General features: G+C 32.1%; 4 protein-coding genes across 4 annotated transcripts; 3 read left to right on the top strand and 1 right to left on the bottom strand.

Annotated features, from left to right (window-relative positions):
• Positions 1-5074: 5074 nt before the first annotated feature.
• LOC141661210 (uncharacterized) lies at positions 5075-5545 on the top strand. Its single transcript, XM_074468196.1, has one exon. It carries the CDS (start codon positions 5075-5077, stop codon positions 5543-5545), a length of 471 nt encoding a protein of 156 aa, XP_074324297.1.
• Positions 5546-5715: 170 nt separating this feature from the next.
• On the top strand, positions 5716-6087 carry LOC141661209 (uncharacterized). Its single transcript, XM_074468195.1, has one exon. It carries the CDS (start codon positions 5716-5718, stop codon positions 6085-6087), a length of 372 nt encoding a protein of 123 aa, XP_074324296.1.
• A 2908-nt stretch (positions 6088-8995) lies between these two features.
• LOC141661208 (uncharacterized) lies at positions 8996-11013 on the top strand. The gene is made up of 6 exons (XM_074468194.1): positions 8996-9314; positions 9396-9514; positions 9593-9772; positions 9874-10118; positions 10202-10673; positions 10753-11013. Exons 1-6 carry the CDS (start codon positions 8996-8998, stop codon positions 11011-11013), a joined length of 1596 nt encoding a protein of 531 aa, XP_074324295.1.
• Positions 11014-21582: 10569 nt separating this feature from the next.
• LOC141661207 (F-box protein PP2-B15-like) lies at positions 21583-22226 on the bottom strand. Its single transcript, XM_074468193.1, has 2 exons — positions 22156-22226; positions 21583-22027 (listed from the first exon to the last, which is right to left on the bottom strand). Exons 1-2 carry the CDS (start codon positions 22224-22226, stop codon positions 21583-21585), a joined length of 516 nt encoding a protein of 171 aa, XP_074324294.1.
• Positions 22227-25123: the final 2897 nt, after the last annotated feature.

The raw sequence follows: 25123 nt of genomic DNA, 5'->3' as shown, positions 1-25123 counted from the left end.
TTTTGTAATGCATTGATAAATCCTGATCCATATTCATATTCTGATGACCATATAAATTCTGTTCTAATTAAGTTCTGATTTTATTTTATTAGTACTTGCTCATCTGATTTATTATGGTCATTTTCACTCGAATTTTTTTTAATCTTGATGTTGCAGTGAAAAATAATTAAATAAGTGGGAACAGTTTCAATTTTGAATTAAAACTGTTTCACCTTGATTAATGGAATAACTGGGTAAGTGGAACGGTTTTTCCTTGAAAAACTGCAAGTAGGTAAGTAATGATTACTGTTTCTCGTGCCCATTAACTATTCGTTTTTACTGCATGTCTGACAGGTGTCCAACGGTTACATTTTTTTTCAAAAGTATAAGTAAGACAGAGAGAGGATTTTTTAATCTTTTATTTCCCTTCATACTTTTTCTCTCTATTTGCTTTTACTCTCCTTTTTCTTCCAACGTTGTTTTTCATATAGACATTCTATCAAACACCTAACTGGCACTTACACATCTCGATTAATTTCATGGCACCAAAGGATTTAATCATTGATGGAGCTAAATTTATTCCAAACAACTATGCTGCAATTCTTGATAATGCTGAAGCTCCGTCTGAATTGCATTTTGTGCAAGACCTTCTTGCACACAGTGAAATCGGGTATGCATTGACCCAACCTTCCGTCTTCTCAAGCCAACAAGTTCTGACACTTTGGAGAACTGGAAACTTTGATAATGGTGGTCCAAATGGTACTCCTAGTATTGTTTTCGAAGTGGGTGATTCTCCATATGCAGTCACTTCTGGTACAATACGTAAGGCTCTACATCTCCCAGAAGGATGTACTTTTTCAATTCCAGAGGAATCTGCTCTTCAGGAGTTAATGGCCAGTTTGGGGTATGAACAGAGTTTGGAAAAGCTTGGGCAGTTGAAACGGGCTCATATCAGAAGGGAATGGAGCTTCTTCTTCGACTGCATCACTAAAGCTTTTAGGAACAAGTGTTCGAATTTTGATGCTATCCCCATAATGAGTCAGCACATCGGGTATGCCATTATAAACCAAACTCATTTTGATTTTGCAACGACTATAATTGGTTTTATTGGGGATAGGATGACAGAGGATAGGAATGTTGTCTACTTTGCTAGATTCTGTCAACTTATATATACTTTTTGTACTGATGAACCTCAACTAACCAGTACCTCAACTCCACCTTTTAAAGTTGTAAAACGATACTTTAATGACCTGGTACATGCTGACACTAAGAAACCAGTGGTTAGACCTTTACAGATTCCTCAGTCTGTAAAACAGATCTTAGTAAATGCTGATCCCGATACTTATAAATCTGTTTATCCTGATGTCCACCCAACAACAACCTCCCAAACACCACAACAACCATCAGCACCTACCACCCATACTACTCAACCTACACTAAGACAATATCTTAGATCATATCTCTCAACTTCACAGACAGTTCAACCCTTATCCTTAGAACCTCCTATGAACCCTTCATCTTCCAAGCCAAAGAGGACAAAGACTGTTCCTCAAACACCTCAAAAGAGAAGGAAGATTGCTTTGAGAGATGAATCTGATACTGAGGAACAGGTTCCTTCTTCAGAACCTGTTGTTAAAGAAGCTGAGAAAGTGACTTCTCAGACGGATTCTGGAATTGGGGGATCTAGGCTTCTCAAGAGGCTTAGAAGAATGACTATTCCTGAAAATCCCAAGGAATCCATATCTACAAAGAGATACAAGAAACAGAGGGCAAAAAGGCCAGTTTCAGATGATGAAGAAGCAGCAGCTAAGGAAGGGGATCAGGAATCTATGATCTCACAAGAAAAGGAATCTGCTCCAGTCCCTACTTCTCCATCAACTCCACCTCAGGAAGCTGTTACTGAAAAGGCCAACACACCATCTGTGTCTCCTGTTCAAAAGTCTGTATCTCCTGTTAATACAGGCACAAGTGCTGATATAGATATTCAGACCTTGGTTGTGCGTGAAGTCATTTGCTTAGAAGCTCCAAAAGCAACTAATCTATCAACAACACCTGTTACTGATGCTGCTCAAACTCCAGAATTATCTACTACATCTTCTCTGCATCTAGATGCTGATGATCAGAATATAGGTGAGCATCAGGATATGGCTGTTGATCAGAACTTGGAACCATATCAGCAATTAGAGGATGCTGAAGCCTCCATTACTACTCACACTGTTGTTCTATCAGAATATTCTGATTCTGTAAGTTCTGATGCTATAAATGCTGGAGATACTGGTGATGCTGCTCCAAATGCAGATGCTGATGAAGCAGGTCCTTCAGAACATGCTCCTCAACAAATTATTCTTAAATCTGAACTTGTTAAGAAGTTTGTTACCAGAGAAGCACCAGTGTCTTGGAGTGAAACTCCTGCAGGACAGGAGTGGACTAAGGAATGGAACTCAGTTTCCTGTGTTCCAAATGCACAGCATCTTGCTGAGCACTTGACAAAAGCTAATGAAATGTTAATTTCTGGTGATTTCAAAACCCAGCTTAGAGTCACTGCATTGAGTACTAAACATCTTCAAGGTCTCCATTCAACTACTCATGCAGAGCTACACAAGATTCAGGAAGAATTCATCAAAAGGGAACAAGTTCAAAAGATTGATAAGAAAAAGTTCTTCCAACCTACCTTTGACAGGATTGCTTATATTGAGAAGACTCAAGAGACACAACAAGCTCAAATTAATGATATTCTGAAAAATCAAGCTTCTCAGCAATCTCAACTTACTGAAATCCAAGCCTCAGTGGAATTGCTTTTCTCTCTTCTACTACCTGCTGATGCCAAAAAGGGGGAGAAAGTAATTAAGTCCAAATGCAAGACTGAAAAGACACTGAAAGGGAAGGATGATGAAAAGGATGATCAAGGAAACCCTGGAATCGGTAGAGGTCATAGTCAAGGTAGAGGTTTCTCATCAAGAACAGCTGAAATCACAAGTCACAGGACAAGTTCTGATACTGGGAAAAGAATTAGTTTTGCTACTGATAAAAGGATAAGTTCTGATGAACTTTTAGATCTTGATGAAGAAATGTCAAGACAGTTATTTCTTCAGGAAAATCCAGGAATGGACTTGGAGAGTTTAATGGAAGAAGAAGCCAGACTTAAATCAGAAAAAGTTACATCTAAATCTGAAGCTTCTGATAAAAAGACACTTCCAAAACTCAAAGGCATTGTGATAAAAGAAAGGACAAATACTGAAGCAATATTGGCTAAATCACAACCGTAGATAGATCCAAGATCCAAGGGTAAAGAAAAGGTTGGTGAACCTATCAAGGTTTATGTGCCTCCTGAGAATGAAGAAATCACTGATGAAAAGGATGATCTTGCTCTGACTTCGAGAAAAGTTCTTAAAACAACCTCTGACATGGCTCAAGTTAACTTGATATCAGAAGACAGACCAAAGACACTCCTACCAGGATTCACTAAAGCAAAACAGACTCAACCTTTGAAGACTGCTGCAAGTGATTTTGAAGCAAGAGTAGTTACAGGAAAGGAAGCAAGAGATAAAACTGGATTGGGAAGTGCTGATGAAAGAAGAATACAGAACACTACCAATGATCCAACTTCCTTGAGTAAACCAGGTATTGGAGCAACTCCTGAGAGATTGAATCAACTGGAATCTGTACAAATGGTTTACCATACCTACTTGAAAGAACACATCTTGTTGTACTTCATGACAGATGGTAGGGTTTATCATATAAGGCAAAATGCCATTCCTTTGAAGTATTTTGAAGAATTGGAGCATGTACTATTCTTACTTCAAGTGGATGACAGATTGACAGGAAGTGCTGCAAACTATTTGGAGGATCAGATTCTGAGACAGAAAAGACTTTATTCTGTTAAGTCTGATAACACATATGTTCCAAAGTACAGAGATCACAAGGGTGATATAGTTGAAATGAAACCCAAGATTGCTCAAATTATAACTACCTTTCTGGGTTACAGGGCTGTGGAATTCAATCTTGAGTCTGATAAATCTTATTTGATCAGACTAGATCAGGATATAAGAAAAGCAAAGATTAATGATCTCAGGGCTGCAATCTTTCAAATTGGTGAAGATAATGCAGAGCTTAAAGATGCTAAAAGGAGAATGATTGATGAACTTAGATATGCTGAGAGATGTTTGTTGAAGAACTATCTCAGATCTACTCCTGACATCAGAGAGATCAGAAGATGAAGCCAAGTCAAGATCTACAACTGCTTAAATTCTGATATTTGTACAGACTGAAGTTTTTATCAGAAGTTAAATATTGGTAAATCTTTAAGGACTGTAAGTTGTAGTTATCTAGTCTAATTCTCATGCATTTGTACTTAATGTTTTTTATATCATCAAATATCTGTTAAACTTGTATATTTTGCTAATTTACAAGTTGGGGGAGATTGTTAGATATATTTGATAATGTCATGGCTAATATGATTTATGTTTAGTTTTCAGATCTTACTTAAACATGATAAGTCAGTACTTACTTGAAGTCAGGACTTAAGGATATCAGTACTTATATTATTAGGAGATAATCATCAGAAGATGGATATCAGAACTTAAGTGCTGAAGTATGTTCAGATAAGGATAGTAGCTGATTAAAGGTAAGAAGATCAAGATAAACATAAGAAGAGATATGCATGAAGAAGGAGTTCTATGAAGAATAAAATACTTGGAAGAAAAGATATCTGATTGATATATTTTAAGAAGCAGAATTATATTCCATATCAATTAGCGATTATCTTGTAACTGTGTAGTATATAAACATAGACATAGGGTTTACACAAAAAGTGTTATCATATTCGAGAAGATTATTCATTGTAACCCTAGCAGCTCTCGTGATAATTATTCATCACTGAGAGGTAATAGTTCCATATTGTAGCAGAGTTTATTGTTTCAATAAAGTTTGTTTTCTGTTACTTGAAATATTAAAAGTTCGATTTGATTGTATTTATACACTGTATTCACCCCCTCTACAGTGTGTGTGACCTAACAAACTATTTGTATGTAGGGCAATTGACCAAAGCAAAGGATGCCATATTTTATGGAGTGGTGGTGCAAGATACTTGGCCACCATGACAGCTGGAGGTTATGAGATGGTGGTTGACTTAGAGGCACATAAATGTGCTTGCAAGAAATGGGAATTATCAGGTATCCCATGTTATCATGCTTGTGCATGCATAACATGGAGTAAAAAAGGTTATGAAACATTTATTCATCAATATTTTACTAAAGACCTTTTCTTGGAATGCTACAAATATATTGTTGAGCCTATCTGTGGTGAAGAGGAATGGACGGAGACCCCATATCCTAAACCTCTTCCACCAGAGGTCAAGCCTCAAACAGGTAGGCCTAAAAATAAAAGGAGCAAGAAAAATGATGTGGTTGGTGTTGATGCAACTAGGTTGAAAATGCAACATACAACTGTTAAGTGCACCTATTGCACTGAGTATGGGAGTAAAGTGCACTTTATGTACTTATATTTTGGATGTCAGACCACTTGCAATACTAACTTTCACTATCTCTCACTTGAAACACCGCAGTAATAAAATTTTTACAGTTTGCGTGATTCCGTTAACTTCCACTAACTCCGTCTCTTTTTGCAGGGGTATGATTGTCATATCCTTATTACAACGGCTACATCAGTTATATATACACGCTTTTTACCCCAATTACATGTATATATCGAATTCTAAACCCTAATTAGAAAGTCACAATGGCCTCCTCCAATGTTGCTGCTGGTGAAGACTTGCTCGATGTCATGTGTGATTGTTACCGAATGAGTGTTATGAAGACTCGTTGGTTTGGAGTAAATGCAGGCAGGAGGTTCGGAGAATGTGGAGATGATAATTGCGGGTATCACAAGTGGATCGACCGACCACTTAGTGCTCAAGCAGTAGAGGTGATTGAAGAGCTACAACAAAGAAATATTGATGCGATCGACAAGCTCAGGCGGAGGATAGATCGAATGGTTGCAAGGCACCAAGCTCAGTTGGATAAGCTGAAGAGGAAAGAAGAATTTATAGTCATTGCAATGTTTGTCCTTTTCTCTCTCATGATGAACATGGTGCTGCAGTCATTGGGATAATTCAGTGTGGACGAGGAAGGTTACGACTCAATCGACGAGTAGAGGGGTAGACTAATGTTTAGTTTGCTTAAGTGTTTTAGTTTTATTTTCTATGCAATCAGTTTATTTTGTACTATGATCATTGTTATTGTAAACAAATCTAAGTGAAAGAATGTAGGGGTGGTTGTGTTTCCTAAAAAATCTTGTGTATTGTTCATTTCATTTCACTAGCCATATACCAGTATGAGCAATAAGAAGTCACTACAGTAATGGTATACAAAATGAAATGCATAAGTAATCAAGTGCCTTGACATAATCATTGTCTTGTGTCATTACATGATGTAATGTCAACTGTCTTAACACATACCAATTACATCCAAAAGTAAGGCATAAATAGTCATCAGATTACATCCAAAAGTAAGGCATAAATAGTCATCAGATTACATCCAAAAGTAAGGCATAAATAGTCCAAGAATATAAAAAAACCACAGACAAACTTTCATAGTAAAGAAGTCATGAAAAATCTAAATCTTCCAAACTGGATTGTCCTTAAGTTTGGACTGCATTTCTCTTCTCCTGGCCTTGGGTACCTTCACATGATCCACCACCAACTTCTGGAATTGATTTGTCAAGAATTGGATCTTGCACAGGAGGAACATTTGTTTGTGTTTCAAGTGCCTTCTTCTTTGGGGTGTATTTCTGCCTTACTCTCACTATCTTTCTTGGTGATGTCCTTCTTCCTTGCACCTCATGAACTGATATGTCAGTCTGAGTCACATTTCTAGCTTCATGAGGAATAGGATTCTACACAGGAGAAATATCAGTTTGTCCAGTTGTGGGTGCCTCTGGTGCCTTCTTCTTGGGGATGTACTTCTTCCTTATCTTAACTGTCTTTTCACATCCATTTGCAATGTCTGAAGCCTAACACACATGGATAAATAGTCATTAGCACTACATGTGTGTGTTTACCAAATTATTGACAAAAAGGTTTGGTATTTACCTTTGCTGGACAGGTTCTTGTATTATGTCCATACTCAGGATGAAAGTGCCCTTTATGTACTTATATTTTGGGTGTCAGATCACTTGCAATACTAACTTTCACTATCTCTCACTTGAAATACCGCAGTAATAAAATTTTTACAGTTTGCGTGATTCCGTTAACTTCTACTAACTCCGTCTCTTTTTGCAGGGGTATGATTGTCATATCCTTATTACAACGCGACAATCATATTCTTCTGCCACTTTATTGAAAGAAAGAAGTTTCCATCTATGTCTCCCGCCTTTTAGAGAAGAAAGCAAAACTCTTTTTCCCGCTAGAAGATCGTTGTTGCTGCTACAATGGCGTGGTTCATCAGAGATAGGAATGACAAAGATGCTTACCAGCCTCATGAAGGTCCTGATTACGGAGGTTAGTGTTCTAATTGAGAACTAGGGTTCTAATTGAAAAGGGGCTTTTTGTATTCTTGTACATATATGTTCGATTAGGGTTTTATTTTGTTAGAATATGAATTTATAGTTTAGTTTTGAATCTTTTTATCTGTTTAAAGTGTTGCATGTTCTTCGAGCTGTATTCATGTGGTCCTTTTCGTTTTTATACTAAAAAGTGATAAAAATATGTTTATGGTGGTCCCTTGTGTTTCATCAGGAGTGTACAAATAGTCAAAAATAATTGTTTTTTTGTATTTTAGGTTTTGTTCTGTACTATTAGGGTTTGCACTATTTTAAGTGTATAGAGTATGAATTTGTATGCAATTATTTCTTCATTTTCTTTGCAGAGTATCCAGGACTATTTAGTATTAAACTACACTATGGTGGAAAGTTTGAAGAGAACCCTGTGAGATATGTAGGTGGAGAAATTGATTTTGTTGACATGTGTGATAGTGACACTATGAGCCTTATAGAGTTAGGAAATATGTTAAGGGATTGTGGTGTATTAGGAGCACACACCTTGTTATATAAGTTACCAAAGACAGATATTTCTAGGGGTTTATGGCCTTTACAAAGTGATAGTGATATTGTTGAGATGTGTAAAATAATGCCTGCTGATAGAATGATATATGTTTATTCAGAGACCATGATACCTCTGAGTGTTGTTGATATTGATGGTGTACCTACCCAAGACTTTCAACCTTCACAGGATATGAACATTCAGTATGTTGAACCTATGAATAATGTTGAGGAAAATGTAGAACAAATGGGTGATGTTGAGGAAATGGTTGATGATGAAGGTGATTTACAGAGTGATGGGGACAGTGATGAGAAGTACATCCCAGATGAGCTAAGTGACTGCAGTTTTCATTCTGATTCCTCAAATTTAGACAGCACTGATGAGGAAGTATGCAACCACAAGAGTGAAAGACAGAAGAAGAGCAAGCAAAAAGCTAAGAAAAAAGGTAAGGACAAAACAACAGTCAATACATCTGAGAAAGATGGCAGGGTCAAAAAAACTGATGAAGAAGGCAAGGCCAATGTGCAGATGGAGAAGGAAGCAGATAGTGTTAGTGAAGATGAAGAAGGGTATGCATCTGATGCTTCTAGTCATTTCATAGACAGTAAAGAAGAGAGGATGGCCTCTAATAGCACTGATGAGGATGAGATTCCTTATCCAGTATTCAACCCTAAGACAGACATGAAGGAACCCAAATTTTAGATTGGTATGCTATTTGCAACATCAAAAATGTTTAGAGATGCAGTTAAAAAATAAGCTATACTGGAGAGGAGACCTATTAAGTAGTGCAGGAACTATGGAAGTAGGGTGAGGTTTATTTGTGAAGGGAAATATGAGTGGAAGATATATGCCTCAAAGCCATAGAGGACAGACACCTACTAGATCAAGGTGTATAATCCTAAACACACATGCACACAGACTTTTCACCAGAAACAGATAAATTCAAGATGGATAGCTAACTATTATGAGGATGATATCAGAATGAATCCCACATGGCCCTTAGCCTCATTCCTACAGAAGGTGGTAAATGATTGGAACTTTCATGTTTCCATTTTTGCAATAGGCAGGGCAAAGAAGAAGGCATTAGAGAAAATTAATAGGAACCATATTGATCAGTATGGGAAGCTATGGGAGTATGGTAATGAGCTGCTGAAAGTCATGCCTGATAGCACTATCAAATTGATGACTGAAGAACATGAGGTGAGTGATGGTAGAAAGAGATTTAAGAGATTTTACATTTGTCTTGGGCCATTAAAAAGGGGATTTAGGGCTGGATGTAGGCCTCTCCTGGATTTGGATGGTTGTCACTAGTAAGGGCCATATGGGGGCCAATTACTAGCTACTATAGGTACAGATGCCAATGATGGCATGTACCCCCTAGCTTGGGCCATAGTAGAAGCTGAAAATTCAGACAGTTGGAACTGGTTTTTGATGAATGTTAAAGAAGATTTGAATATAGAAAATGATGTAAGATGGGCATTCATATCAGATAAGCAGAAGGTAATTGCTTTAATCTTGTCTCAACTATACAGTACCATAGTCTCATTAATTGTGCACCTTCTAATACTATTTTTGCAGGGTCTGATTGATGCACTTGAAGCTGTTTTCCCCAATGTTGAGCACAGATTTTGTGTGATGTATCTCTATAGAAATATGTGGAAAGACCATAAAGGAATTGGAGTTAGAATGTTGTTGTGGTTGGCAGCTAGGGCCACCACTGACTATACTTTCAATAAACACATGGAGGAGCTAAAGAAGGTATATATAATCTATATTGTCTTTACTATCTGCCTTATCTATAACACATCTGATATGTTGTTGACATGGGCAGCTGTCAAAAAAATGCTATGACTGGTTAGCTGAGAAACCAAGAAGCCAATGGAGTAGGAGTGCTTTCAGAGCAATGCAAGAGTGACATTTTTGTCAACACCCACTGTGAAGTCTTCAACAGTAGCATCACAAAGTATAGGGATCTTCCTATAATATCAATGTTGAAAGCAATTCACAAAGATGTGATGAGGAGGATACAACAAAGGAGGGACAAAATGCAAAATAGCTATGCTCTGAACCCCATATATCCTAATGCCATGAGGAGGCTGAATAAGTAAGTACTTTTATCCTAATTACAATGTTCTCTGTGTGTGTTTTTAAGTGACTTATATATGCAAAATAACTATTTATATGTAGGGCAATTGACCAAAGCAAAGGATGCCATGTTTTATGGAGTGGTGGTGCAAGATACTTGGTCACCATGACAGGTGGAGGTTATGAGATGGTCGTTGACTTGGAGGCACATAAATGTGCTTGCAAGAAATGGGAATTATCAGGTATCCCATGCTATCATGCTTGTGCATGCATAGCATGGAGTAAAAAAGGTTATGAACCATTTATTCATCAATGTTTTACTAAAGACCTCTTCTTGGAATGCTACAAATATATTGTTGAGCCTATCTGTGGTGAAGAGAAATGGACAGAGACCCCATATCCTAAACCTCTTCCACCAGAGGTCAAGCCTCAAACAGGTAGGCCTAAAAAGAAAAGGAGCAAGAAAAATGATGTGGTTGGTGTTGATGCAACTAGGTTGAAAAGGCAAAATACAACTGTTAAGTGCACCTATTGCACTGAGTATGGACATAATACAAGAACCTGTCCAGCAAAGGTAAATACCAAACCTTTTTGTCAATAATTTGGTAAACACACACATGTAGTGCTAATGACTGTTTATCCGTGTGTGTTAGACTTCAGACATTACAAATGGATGTGAAAAGACAGTTAAGATAATGAAGAAGTACATCCCCAAGAAGAAGGCACCAGAGGCACCCACAACTGGACAAACTGATATTCCTCCTGTGCAGAATCCTATTCCTCATGAAGTTAGAAATGTGACTCAGACTGACATATCAGTTCATGAGGTGCAAGGAAGAAGGACATCACCAAGAAAGATAGTGAGAGTAAGGCAGAAGTACACCCCAAAGAAGAAGGCACCTGAAACAATCTGAGTAGTTAATTCTTGTTATGTATTAAAATTACAAATGATTGGAGTTTATAAATTCTTTGAAGATCATATTTTGAAATGGTGTTCTTGTGTTGTACTTGCATCGGTTGTCTAGAGAATGTCATTTTGTCCTAATGCTCATTAGGGACAGATTAACTTTATCGGAGGTTGTTTTTATTATCTATCGTATACTTATTAAACTAGTGATTGTGGTTTTTTATATATGACTGGAGATTGGTTTATATTCAATTGTCCTTATTGATAGGAATTGTGTTTTCCTGTTCACAAGTTTAGAGAATGGTTTTTTTTTCCATTTTGCTGATCGATCAGCTAACCATAGAGATAATTTTTTTGTAAAAAGCGCAGGATGGGCCCTGCTCTCTTTTCATAAAAAATTCTTGCTGCAATTACATGAAGGAGGGAGTTTGTTAAGGTATAAAATACTTTAACATTGCTAATGAATTTAAAAAAAGAATTGAAATCAATAGTAATTGTGATATCCACACATGCTGTAGACATTCCTTGGTTGATTGCAAGTACTAGAATCCTATAACAATGGTCATTTTTCCTTGTTTGTTTTAAACATTCATGTCATTTCAAAAATTTCTGCCGAACCACATTCCTCAACAGTTTCATCTCAACTCCCCACCTTATTTGGCACCTCCACTTCTACCTTATTTGGGTGGATATCAATTTTATTATAAAATTTATTATATTCTTTTTAACTTTGCTTATTTAATATATTATATTTTTTATGATTTACATAACTTAGATGAGGATGTAGTTAATAATATAATTTTATTAAAAAATTTAATATCAATTTTACAAAATTCTATAAGAATTACCTAAATTTAATATAAGATATTTTAAAAAAAATAAGTATATACAATACTACTCCCTCCGTCCCCCTGTATTCTTTACTTACTTTTGCCTCATGCTTGACATGCACTTTAAGGCTACTATAAAATATAGTTCTATAATTTTTTTTTAGAATTTTCTTTTTCTGTATAAAAGTTTAAACATTATATTTTTATTTAAAAGAAAAAAATATTTAAAATTATTTAGGGAACCATATTTTACGGTAGCCTTAAAATGCGTATCGATCCCCCGTCCCCCAATGTAAACAACCCACCGGGACGGAGGGAGTATAACATAATAATACTATGAAGTAGAAAAATTTAATATCATTAAATTAAAAAAGTATTAATTTTATCATTCAGAAATTTTTTATATTAATTTAACAAACAATATTACTAGTTCAATATTCAGATTAATCACCCGTTCAAAATTATAATCGTTCAGAAATTATTATTCAGATTTAAATTTAACAAATAAGAATGAAGAAATTTAGCTTGAGCTTCCGTCGAATTCTTGCTTAAAAAATAATTCAGCTTGCCGTTAAGTTCAGAAGCTTGTGAAGGGGGCTATGTACCTAGATAACAGGGGAGAGCACGGTTCGGTTCGGCTCGGTCTTTTAATAAAATTGGAACCGAAACCGAAGATCATCGGTTTTAAAAATTGGAAACCGCAACCGAATCACCGGTTTCGGTTTCGGTTTCAAAAGTCCCGGTTCGGTTCTAATTTATCGGTTTCGGTTTTAAAACCGGTTACGACTTGAATAAAAAAAGTTCACTTCATGCGATTAAATTCATTATCCATCGCATATTTTTCCATTAGCAGATTGTAAACCCTGCCTAATGCTGGTAAAACACAACATTCAATTAATACAAAACCTGCTACACGATTATCTTGACTCTCATTTTTGGATCTTAGATAATGATATCTTGATTCTCACATTCTGGTTAATATTGACATTTCAAAGACACTACTAACTAGTCATTACTCAGAGCCTAAAACTAAATTTCAACTAACATTGAACTATTGGTTATAGTTAACACCTTATCAATATGTTATGCTGCAGTATCAATTGCCAATCAATTTGAACTAATTCCATGTCAATTTATCTCCAAATTACATTTATTTTTTACTTTTGGACTACAACACAAGTCAATGAAATGATCTCGCATTTATTATTGATATAATACATATGTTTATTTATTAATATTTATAATAATCGGTTCGGTTTCGGTTTTATCGGTCCGGTTTAACTCCAAAACCGGAACCGGACTATTTGTAGCGGTTCGGTTTTTTCGGTTTCTCGGTTTTAATTCGGTTCATTTTTAATCGGTTCAATTTTAGTCGGTTTTTATCGGTTTCGGTTCGGTTTCGGTTTCATTTCAGTTTTTCTGCTCAGCCCTACTAGATATGACAATACTGGTATACAAATATGTGAATATGATACGAAATGACACGAATAAGTAGTGTTTGAGTTTGAAAAATTAGTATACGAACACGAAAGTACATGGACACGAAAAAAACACGAATATAATCAGTATTGGGTCTGAGTTTCCAATATAGGTACACGACACGGAACGAAAGTACACGAAAATAAATAAATAATTATATTTTAAAAAATATATAATATAAATATATATATATATAATAAATACCTAATGTGAATTTTACCTATTATAAATAACGTATATTTAATTGTAAATATTAAAATATATATTATTATTCATTGACTACATAAGTGAGCAATTCACAATTTAATTATTTATTACATTTTTTAATAATTAATATTCTTCGTATATAATCCGTGTACTTTAGTATACTAAAACGGGTAAACACGAATAGATTAGTTCGAGTTAGTGTCAGCAAATTGGCATACGAATGTAAATCTGGGTCGGTTCGGGTTTAAGATTTGGTACACAAAAACACGAAAGTACAAGGAATATTTGTTCCGTTATCTGGTCTATATGTACCTTGTTAATGCTTAAAATAAAAGAGGTGTGAATGGGGCTATGTACCTTGTGAATAAAATGAAAGAAATATCAGTTATTGAAAAATTTAGTTTGTTAAAATTCTTAAAGATAATTATGTTTTAATTAAAAAATAAATTTTAACTCACATCAATAATAAACAAATTATCTTTATTTTAATACCGAACAAATTCAATTAATTATATTCAAATTTATTTTAGTTTAATTCAATGATAAAAATACATATTATTTTATTTTAGCTGGTATAGTTATTTCTTATATTAATTTTTATTTATCATGAATCGTTTGTAAAAAGATTTTTAACCCGGATGAATAGCATGTATTGATTTATTTTAGTCCGACGCAATTATACTGAATCATCTCTATTTTCATTTTATTAAAATAGTTTTGGATATTATAGAAATTGAAAAAAAAACTCATAATTATATAAATCCAAACATCTTACACACATATTTGTAATCAAATTTTTAATATTCCGACTATTAGGGTCGGATTGCAGTTATCCCACAATCCTAAGCCTATATTATATCTAACAACAAATTAGGTAGACTTTAATTTTTTCTAACACGGATTAATAATATAAAAATTACCTTTAATTTTATTTTTAGCGTAAATTAATAATATACATTATTTTGTTTTAGCTTATGACCCGTTATATCAATCATCTAATTACAATTAGTTTATTTTTAATTTTATTTTAGCTCTGATTAAATATTATTTAATTTTAAATTGAATAGATAACATATTTTGTTTTATTCTGATGATATTATATCGACCAACGCATTATGTTGTAGCCCGGTTTGATAAAATATTTTTTAGCTAGATCGGTAGTATTATTATATTGTTTTTTTAGCCTGATGACATTATATCGATCAAACGAATTTGCTTTTATATTCTTTATTTTAACAATTTCTACAGGTTCAGGGCTCGAATCCCGTGAACAACATATTATATTATATTATATTATTTATTTTCAGTCAAGTCTCAAATTATCACAAAACATCCTCTATTTGGTAATCAGTTGTTCAGTACAGTCGTTTGATATGACAAATAACAACCATCAGATCTAAAGTCAGATAGATGGGAATCGTTGGATGCAATAATAAAATAATATTTAAACTGCTCTCATGGATCCAAAGTTCGAACTCCGTCAACAACTTATTATATTTAAATTTTTATATTCTTTATTTTAACAATTTCCATAGGTTGAGGGCTTGAGTCCCGTGAATAACAAATAATATTATATTATTTATTTTCAGTCAAGTCTCAAATTATCACACAATATTTATTATTAGAACTTATCATTTTCTTCAATTTATTTTTCAACTATTGAATATATATATCAAAATATAATAATTTTAAGATATAATTATATTATTAAAAATCATTCAAGTGTTAAAAGCAATCCGTGCATCGCACGGGTCATAAGCTAGTATACAATAATAACCGCAATGGCATATAATTTGGTATACCCATTTTTTTGATTGTTTTGGTTATCCCCATTTATGACCGTTGGATCTTTTTAATCAAGTGATCATGACCGTTAAATTCAAATACTAAAAAAATATACACTAGTCATGCTCCTAGGTTCAAACCCCGCCAACAACAAATATTTATATTATTATTTATACACCACTAAAACTTCCAGGTTCAAATCCCACCAGCATCAAATATTTATATTATTATTTATACACTATCCAATATTCAGGTTCGAATCCCGCTAACAATAAATATCTATATTATTATTTATAAATATATTAATAAGATAATGATCTAAAAAATTATTATAATTTTAAATAATATAAAAATATTAATGAAGACACGTGTATCGCATGGATTGTAAGGTTAGTTTCTATAATATGAAAATCTAGGCCTCAATATTTTAGCAACTTAAAATATTGATACCCGTCGGAACTGATGGATTAACTTACCGATTAGAAGGAATTAATGGGAAGGATGAGTAGGATAAATTTTTAATATTTTAATATTGTTTTAGGTTAAATGATTGTTATTTTATATTTTATTTCGTGATGACCTCGCCCTAGTTCACAATAGTGTATAAAATAGTGTATAAAATAGTGTGTCAAAATTTCAAGACAATACCTTAGCACGTGGTTTGATTCACACGGGATTTATCATTAACAGCATGCATTTGATCATATATAATATTATATAAAATAAGTAAAGTTTAACCAACATAAATTTTAGCAATAATAAACTAGACATGATCTGATCTAATAATAAACGAGACAGTACCTTGACCATGGTTTTATTCACGTGAAACTTACATTTACCCTGAAATTTCCCGTTTTTGAAACATTATTATGCATAACTATTGCCTGTAAATTATGCGCAACGATCACGTGACTTCTCCGATGATTATGGTTCAACAGATTTTGAAATATGATTATCTCTTCTCTATTTATTGATCTTCTTTACCATAGTGTATGTATATTACCAATTTTGTCAAACGGGGGCTTAATTGTCCTCGTTCACGTAACTCAAAAGAGATTATGAATCCCCAAAATAATGACGGCGGCACCAAGTAATAGTAAAGAGGGTTGGGTCAGTTGATTAAAAACAGGATAATTATCTTGTTGGTCACAGTTTCGAATCCAAGGGGAGGAGAATTTATGATTATGTCTCTTGAACCAGAGCATGTCGCTTAAATGTGATTTATGTTATCGCTTAAGTGTGATTTATCTTGGTTCACAGGATTACAGGCTATTACGTGATCCCGTGGATTTTACCCGGTGCGCACCCGAAAGATAGCGGCTATAGATTCTCTAAGATAAAAATAAATAAAATAATAATAGTATGTATATTATAAAGAGAAATAAGAACTATTATTCATAGGCCATTACTTAGTGGAAAACCCTCTTATACGAAGAACGGTGGATAATTATTGATTCTATTATACAATCTCTTCATAAATTATAAAATTTTATTTCAAAAAATATAAATAGTCGATGCTAATCTCGAATAATAATTATATTTAATTTAATAAAAAGTTTAACAATTAAAATTTAATAAAAAATTATTTTAAATTTGATTCGATAGTGGAATAATTTTGAATAAGTGTGATCCTACTGTGATTCTACTATGGAACCACTTTAAATTTTTTAGTTAAATTTCAATGACTTTTTTAGATAAAAATCTTGTATAACTTCATTTTTTAACTTGGTAATTAATATTTATTATATATGATGAAAAATAAAATAAATTATATATTTTATATTTTTTTTAATAATGGTTTTCGACGATTATCCATACGAAGATTGATTTCAAGCTTGCCATTATTCATATATCTATATAATATGTAGACAACGGGCAAAGAAATTTGTTTATAATATTGCATTACTTATTACATAATTTATAATAATAATACTAATATAACAATTATTCTTCTATGGGAAGACGTGGTCTTTCATTTCATATTTTTTATTTTACTTTCTTATAATTGGGTGGATGTGAATTATGAAACCAATTTAAGGGGTCATTTGGTTCAGAAAACGGTATGGGTTTGGAATAAGGAATCGGGTTAGACTGGTATGGGATTGATGAATCATTCCTCATATAATGTGTTTGGTTCGGTGTTGGAATGAAATCTGTTTAATTTAAATATTTTTTATTCAGTGATTGAATCAAATTTTTATAAGTTACATATGTCAAATTTAAGTTAGTTATACAACTTACAAAAAAAAATTATATATAAGTGATTAACAAAATTAAAATTTTAAAATTTCAATGTTAATTTATAACTTTAAAATAAATAAAATAAAATATTACTAATTTGTATTAAATAAAAATCAGTACAACCTATTTAAGATTAAACAACATGATATTTAAAATATATATTTTAAGATTATATTTAACTTTAAATATAAAAATAAAATAATAAAATTTAATTTGATACCTTATACCTCTTTTTCAAACCCACCTCCATACTAAGGTATCAAATCTGATTCCAGATGGGTATAAGGAATGGGTATCAGATTTCAAAAACAGTAAACCAAACACCAGGTATGGGTTTGGAATGAACGAAACCCATACCTGATACCAGAATGAGCCGAACCAAAAATCCCCTAAAAAGTGTAAGAAAAGAAACATAAAAACATATATATTTTACATGGGTTGAATAACAGGGTCCTGTGATTACAGGTAGAAATCGACCTTCTCCGCTAACACAATCTATCTCTTATCTATTTATTACTGTCATATAAAATACCAAATATTAAAAATTTTGGTACGATACCTATTCTTTGGTAAAAGATAAATTTACATAATTACCCCTGCATATAATTTTTATAAATTATCTTTTATAGTTCCTACACGGGTATAAAATATTAAAAAAATACAAACCAAAAATCGATACACATACATGTTGTCACCAGATTCAAATACACAACAAGGTAGCAGGAAAAAATCATATTCATCTTAGTAAGGGTATATGGTACCTGTTTTTTTGTTACACGCTAATTTTATCTAATTATCCTTACTTAATTAGTCAATTCCAATTTTAATTCTAATTCATATCGAACTATATACTTTTTTGTTGGTTAGTTAATTAGTCTGTCAATTATAATTATAATTATAATCATAACTGATATTGAAGTAACATTCATCTATCAATTTAAATTGTAATTTATATCAAACTCTATATTATTTAATTGAGGTTAAATTCAAGTTTTTCTACAAACTAAAATTCTAATTCATACTATCTATCCATCTATCTATACTATATTATAATAGATGAAACATTCAAAATTTGGTCGTTGATACCTATTTTTTGGTACACGCTGATTTTATCGAATTACCCTTATTTAATTTTTCTAAAATAAAATTTACTTTTTTGATATAAATATGAATTATTAAAAAACATGAATTAAAATCTCACGTACCATCCGATCTCAAACACAAGCAGCCAAGCAGCAACAACAATTCATCTTCATTATCACAATCTTTCACTTGCGGCACGTGGTTAGAACTCCCCCGAACATCTAATTTTCATTCTAATTTAGTTGTGTTTATTCAGTTACTTATTTTTAATTATTTAGTTGGTTTATCTAGTTACCGTTTTTCGCTAAATATTTAGTTACCTTTTTGTTTTAGTTACCTTATGTTTTGTTCTTATTTAATCACCCATACTTAATTTAGTAGTATCATACATATCAATTTAAGTATTAAAATTTGTCATAAATGATGTGATATCGATGACTTGGAAATTTAGAATATTTTTATTGGTTAAATTTATGTGAATTATGTGAATACATGAGGTCCATTATTATTAATTGCATCGTACTAACTAGACCAGAACATGTGGCATTTGAGATCCGTTTTGGGTACTAATTTGGGGCCTCTAACATTATTCTATTAAATTATTCTTTCAATGTATTACTTTATTACATTCAAATTAAAGGTAATTTATTGGTCGACTTGATACAATGTCTCCAGCGAAATAAACTAATATAAACCTATATATTAGTTTTACCTTTTTACTCTTATATTTTACTTAATTATCATTACTTATTTAAAACTTATTCGCAACAAGCACAACTGTTGTGCAAGACATGATTGTACAATAACAAGACTAAGTCAAATTGACAACCCTAGGTAAGTTGTATTGTAATCTTAGTTTGCATTTTGTATTGTAACATTTAAAGTCTGTAAAAATGTCAAAGAGCAGACTGGAGTCTTTTTTTTAAACAGTATCAAGCCTAAGAATTCTATCTGGAAGAAGATTAAGAAGATCATGCCTCAGAAGAATTATGAAGAATCTTGGAGTTGAATAAATCTGTTTTGAGAAAAATGTTCTAAGTCAAGTTCTCTACAAGTCACAGATTTAGTGTTATAGAGAAGTCATTCGAGAACTCCAGAATGACTTATAGAGAACTCAGGAAAGCTACTAGAGAACTTACAGATATCGACAAGCCAAATTGAAGATATAAAGATTGGAGATATCGACAAGTCATTTCTTCACTAGAGAACTCAGAGTTATCGACAAGTCAAATATCACTAAAGAACTCTGAAGTTATCGACAAGTCAAATATCATTAAAAACTCTGAGATATCGATAAGTCAATTAGTCACTAGAGAACTCAGAGATGTCTATAAGCCAAAGTGAAGACATGAAGTGGAGAGATCTCGACAAGCTAAATTCTCTTATAGAGAACTCAGAGATCTCTATAAGTCAAATAAACTATAGAGTAATGAGAGATCTCGATAAGCCAATATACTTATCGAGATGTCAAGTTCTCTATATACCAAACTGGAGATCTCGAGGTAAAACTCAAAGTACAAAGTGCAGACCAATTCAATATCCAAGATTAATAATCAACAAACAATCCAAACAACTGGATTGACAAGTCTATAAAAAGCAGCTTGAAGAGTATGCAAGATTAAGGGTGAAGATTAACTGACAACGGAAGATCAAAGTTAACACGGTATGCAAAGATATGCTAAGCCAGAAATAGAAGATATACTTGTCCTAAAATTGAATGATTAGTGACAGTTTACTAAAGTGAATAGCATCTCTTATTACACACTGTGTAAACCAGTAGTTAACTATCATATAAAGTTAACACTGGTCCTTTGTTAGATGTAACAATTTAGATTATAAAAATCTTGCATTCTCTCAAGGAAGAAGCTAAGCTCATTAGCAACAAAGAGCCTAGAATTTTTGTAGCAAAACATTCTTAATTTTAATATAAAATTAAGTGAGTTTTAAAAGATTTGTGTTCACTGTTATTGCTTGTTTAATTTCGGTATTAACACATCTCACTGTAAGATTTAATTTACTTTGTTCCAACCATAAAAACTTCAAGAAAAGTATAAAAATACTAAAACACATTCACCCCCCTCTGTGTGTTATTCATTATCTAACAATGAGTACATAGACTATAAGTGCTTGGCCGAACCGATCAATCACTAATTTTTAGCAGGCCACTCTCCCGAGTCCCTAGTGAAATTTAATTACTTCAATTTCCATGTAATAATTATATTTAACTGAATTACTCGATAATTCGATCACTAGTAACTTAAAGCACCTCAAAAGAGTAGCTTAAAGAGATATTTTCCTCCAGAGCTTTTTTTTCCCAAGTTATGTATATTAAATTTTACTCATCCCGAGGAGATTCAGCCTATGTCATCCAGTAAGGCAATCTCCAATAGTAACTTTATAAGCACCAATTTCTTTATATTTGAAATTAAAATTTTAAAAAATCATCTTCAATGACTGCCTTCTCTAACTTTATATTTAGAATAATGAACAGTTTCACTTCAAATATGAAGTAATATCGTAGAGATAAAGCAGCCATCTTTATACTGAATATTAGAGAAGGCTACAATATTAAATAATAAAATAACACATATCTCATGATGTGTATGGAGAAATTGAGTCCACTATATGTAATTAAACATATAATAACGTTTGTAGTAAATTTGAAGTCGTGATTGAAAACAAAATAGTGATTTAAAGTTAAAAAGGTAAAATATTACGAATGAGGTATTATAAAATAAATTTATGATTGAAGATAGCTTAGATAAAGAAAATTATATTCAGTTATGAGTGGACCTTAAAATTGGACACACCATAATACAAACAACCATGTCTTAAAACCCTTAAATTTTACATAAAGCATAATTCATCAACATCTTTCAAATAACAGATAATTCATATTACATGAGAAAAGTTTTTAAAGACAAAATAAAGCATGCCAACAGATAAATTCATTAAACAACGGCCATGGGTTGTTTAGGCCTAAACTCGATACCTTGTACGATAAGGCCAGTCTTGAGTATATTTGTATCAGTTGACATAAACCGGGTCTCCACCTCATCATCATCATCTCTTGCACCAGTCTCAAACTCTCCAGTCTTAATCTCCATCCATTCGTCCTTCCTCCACCGACTAAGCACTCCATTTCGTTGCTCAATGTTGTGTGCAGATGTTCTTGGATCAGGATAAACTGTGCTAGCTTCATCATCAGGCACCTCCTCTCTTTCATTAACAAATCTAATGGATGTGTTTGCTGAATCAAGTCCGCAGGCATCCTCATATATTTTAAAGACAAGATATGTTTCATAAGTGGTGTGAGGAGACAACATTCCAATTTTCATTTTGCCACGAATATCAAGACACCGCCCTTTGTCAAGTACAGCAACCTCCTCTGAAAATCTGTTCACATGATAATACATTGAGGCATGAATGCATGATACATGCGATGATAGGATGTCTTTAATCATATTCATCACTTACCATGTGTTCGGAGTACGTGTAAATTAGTCAAAATGTTCGTGAGTTACTCGAACTCGGCTCGTAAAAAATTCCAATTCGGATCAGAATTAATCAAGCCGAGCTCGAGCTCCAGCTCCATTTTTTTGAATTTGTAACTGAGCCGAGTTCGAGCTTCCGATTACTCAGTAAGGTTAGCGAGTCTTATCGAGTCTCTATTATTTTTAGTTTTTTTATTATATATATATATATATATTTATATCAATATTTTATATTTTTATATATTATTTATTTGTTATCGAATCGAACTCGAGCCGAACGGATTATATTTCAAGTTTTTGTTAATATTTAGTGAAGTAAATTCGAGTTTTCGAGCCGAACTCGAGCCTACCAAATTTTTTACGAGTCAAGTTTCGAACTTTAAATTAAAAGCTCAGTCGATCTGGAAGCTCGAGTCTGAACTATTTTAATCGAGTTCAAGCCGAGTCTAGGAGTGTTCGACTCGGCTCGGCTCGATTACACCCCAAATTTGGAGTTGTTACACACATAATTAGAGTTTTTTCTCAAAATTAGCTGAAATCTTATTTGATAAAATTTTAAAATCTGATCTTTAGAAAAGTGTTTTTGACCAAAAAATGTTGTACGAAATATGCTTTTGAAAATAGAATCTTGGAGTTCTAATTTTACTATTAAATCTCAACTAAAACATTATTTTTCCATAATTACATCAAAATATGTGTATATCAAAAATAATACCAAACATTAAACATCAAATATGTGCATATTAAAAATATTATTAAAGATTTAATTTTGTGAACAACACTTTTTTTTATCAATGCTATAATTTTTAACGGTAATTGCCTAAAGAGATTTACATCTTTTATAAGATAATGTTATGTTACGTGACCTGCATTCACAAATGAAGACCGAGAATAGTTAAAATTGTTTAGATTTATCTTTAAATTGTTAGTTGGTTGGGTGTGATGGTGAGTTGAAGTTGTTGAAATAATTTATGGTAATAGATTAGGCTACATGTAATATAGACTTATTATTTGTATTTATTCAGGAAATAAATATGCATAATGCTGTATTTATCTTTATTAGCAGTACCGTTTTACTATTTACTGTAAAAAAATTTAACCAAAAAGCCAATATCTAAAGGGATTGTAAATTTCAACAAAAAGGTTTTGTCTCAAAAGCTCAAATTTTTGTTATTAAAATGTTATTATTAGTAGATAAAAAGTGAAAATCTTGAAAAAATACCCTTCATAATATTGTTTTGCTACTTATTTTCAGAAAAAAGTATTACCTCATAATATATTTTATCAAAATATTAAGCAGAATTATATAAATGCATAATTTAAAAAGAAAATGGTATTCTTAGATGGGTGGGAACTCTAAACAACCTCTTAATTTGTCTTATCACCCTAACAACTAAAAAGACCAGCCTAAATGCTTCTTTTCAATTGAGGTATGCATGAAAAATAGTGTTGCCTTGTACAATTTAACACACAAGCTAACAGTTTCTACTAGAGTGAATCCTCTAACCACAACCATCGACCATACTTCCCACACTTATTAGTTTATCATACTAGAAAGAAAATACTTATTACAAAGTTACTGTGATTATATAGAGAGATGCACAAGTATTTGTAGCTAGAACCAGGTTAGTATTTAGCAATTTAGCAAAATGTACATTTGCATGTATGTAAATAATACAAAAAAAATTATTAAGATACCTTGAGTTACTATCATATAACCAGCTCCACCACCGGGGAACAATTGCAAGTTGCCTAGCAGCTACCATTAAACATTTCTTTCCATTTCTTTTATCAATCCAAAAACTTGTTAGAACAAAAATGAGATCAAGTTGGTGAGTTCTGATCAATGAGGCAATCTAACTAAAAGTTTATGGACCATTCTCTTCCATGATAATACAAATACAAGAGTTATCCAAAAATATGGTTCTAATTTCTATTACCTACTTATAATTTTTTTGAATAAACTATAAAATTATGGTTGCCAACTATTTAATCTTTACTCCCACTCATATAGTTACAAATAATCATATAGTTATAGATAATATCATCTTACAACTAATTTTTTTAGTGGAGAAATTTGAAAAAAAATATGTCAATTTAGACCATAAATTACAAATAAAGAAATATTTAAATCTTTATGTCCCTACATAAATTAGTCTTTGAACATAAGGGTACATCTATAATATTTAAAATGCAAAAATGGTACTGAGTAAATTTATATATATGGAGTAAAACACATTGTAAACTTTGGTCTCTAAAAAAAAGTAATCCTGCATTTCCTTAGTTTGTTTCTATATATTATTTTCCCTCTTTGATATTTGAATACACACTTAAATACAAGTAATGGAATCACAAATAAATATTAAAAAAAATAATATCTTATATTTAAAACTTATTTTCAACAGGAACAATTATTTTATAAGCATTTTTCATTAAAATACGTATAAATATCTTGATATTAATTCAACACATATTTAGGTTTTATATATAATCTATTCTAACATCAATACATCTTTAAATCTCATCTTTAAAAATTTAGTACCAATTTTATTTTTAAAACCTTATTACAAAAATTTACATTAATGAAATATTACTGAAATTATATTTAATAAGAATAATTATTTTACATACATATAACATAAACACATATAACTATTTTAATTAAAACTTATATTTACTAAAAAAATATTGGATCTAATATTTTTAAAAACTATCTTTATTGAAATAAAAATTATAGAAAAGGATATAAAAATATCAAAAAATATCAAAATATTAAATATTAAATATTAAAAATAATACAGTGAAATAAAGTTTGTAAACAAATAATAAAATCAAGAAATAATTGAGAAAATTACCACATTGCCATCGTCCAGTAGGATAAGTCACAGAGAAGAAAATAAAGTTGTTTTTTAGAGGTGTAAGTCAAGGTGGAGATTGATCTCCTAAGAATTTGATTAATATCAGGTGGTAAAAATGTGTTCCATAACTCATCCGAATC

The sequence above is a fragment of the Apium graveolens genome, chromosome 5 (genome assembly GCF_009905375.1).
Source record: "Apium graveolens cultivar Ventura chromosome 5, ASM990537v1, whole genome shotgun sequence".
NCBI classification, from domain to species: domain Eukaryota; kingdom Viridiplantae; phylum Streptophyta; class Magnoliopsida; order Apiales; family Apiaceae; genus Apium; species Apium graveolens.
The sequence above is the reverse complement of the archived record's forward strand: the minus strand, read 5'-3'. Positions and strand labels throughout refer to the sequence as shown.

Bases quoted from the DNA above. Each gene is read 5' to 3' on its own strand.
- LOC141661209 (XM_074468195.1), top strand. From the start codon at position 5,716: ATGGCCTCCTCCAATGTTGCTGCTGGTGAAGACTTGCTCGATGTCATG.
- LOC141661208 (XM_074468194.1), top strand. From the start codon at position 8,996: ATGAATCCCACATGGCCCTTAGCCTCATTCCTACAGAAGGTGGTAAAT. The intron at 9,773-9,873 runs GTATATATAATC...ATGACTGGTTAG, and splicing joins ACATGGAGGAGCTAAAGAAG to CTGAGAAACCAAGAAGCCAA. The intron at 10,674-10,752 runs GTAAATACCAAA...CGTGTGTGTTAG, and splicing joins CAAGAACCTGTCCAGCAAAG to ACTTCAGACATTACAAATGG.
- LOC141661207 (XM_074468193.1), bottom strand. From the start codon at position 22,226: ATGGAGCTGGAGCTCGAGCTCGGCTTGATTAATTCTGATCCGAATTGG. The intron at 22,028-22,155 runs GTAACTCACGAA...TCATGTGAACAG, and splicing joins TTTTTACGAGCCGAGTTCGA to ATTTTCAGAGGAGGTTGCTG.
- LOC141661210 (XM_074468196.1), top strand. From the start codon at position 5,075: ATGACAGCTGGAGGTTATGAGATGGTGGTTGACTTAGAGGCACATAAA.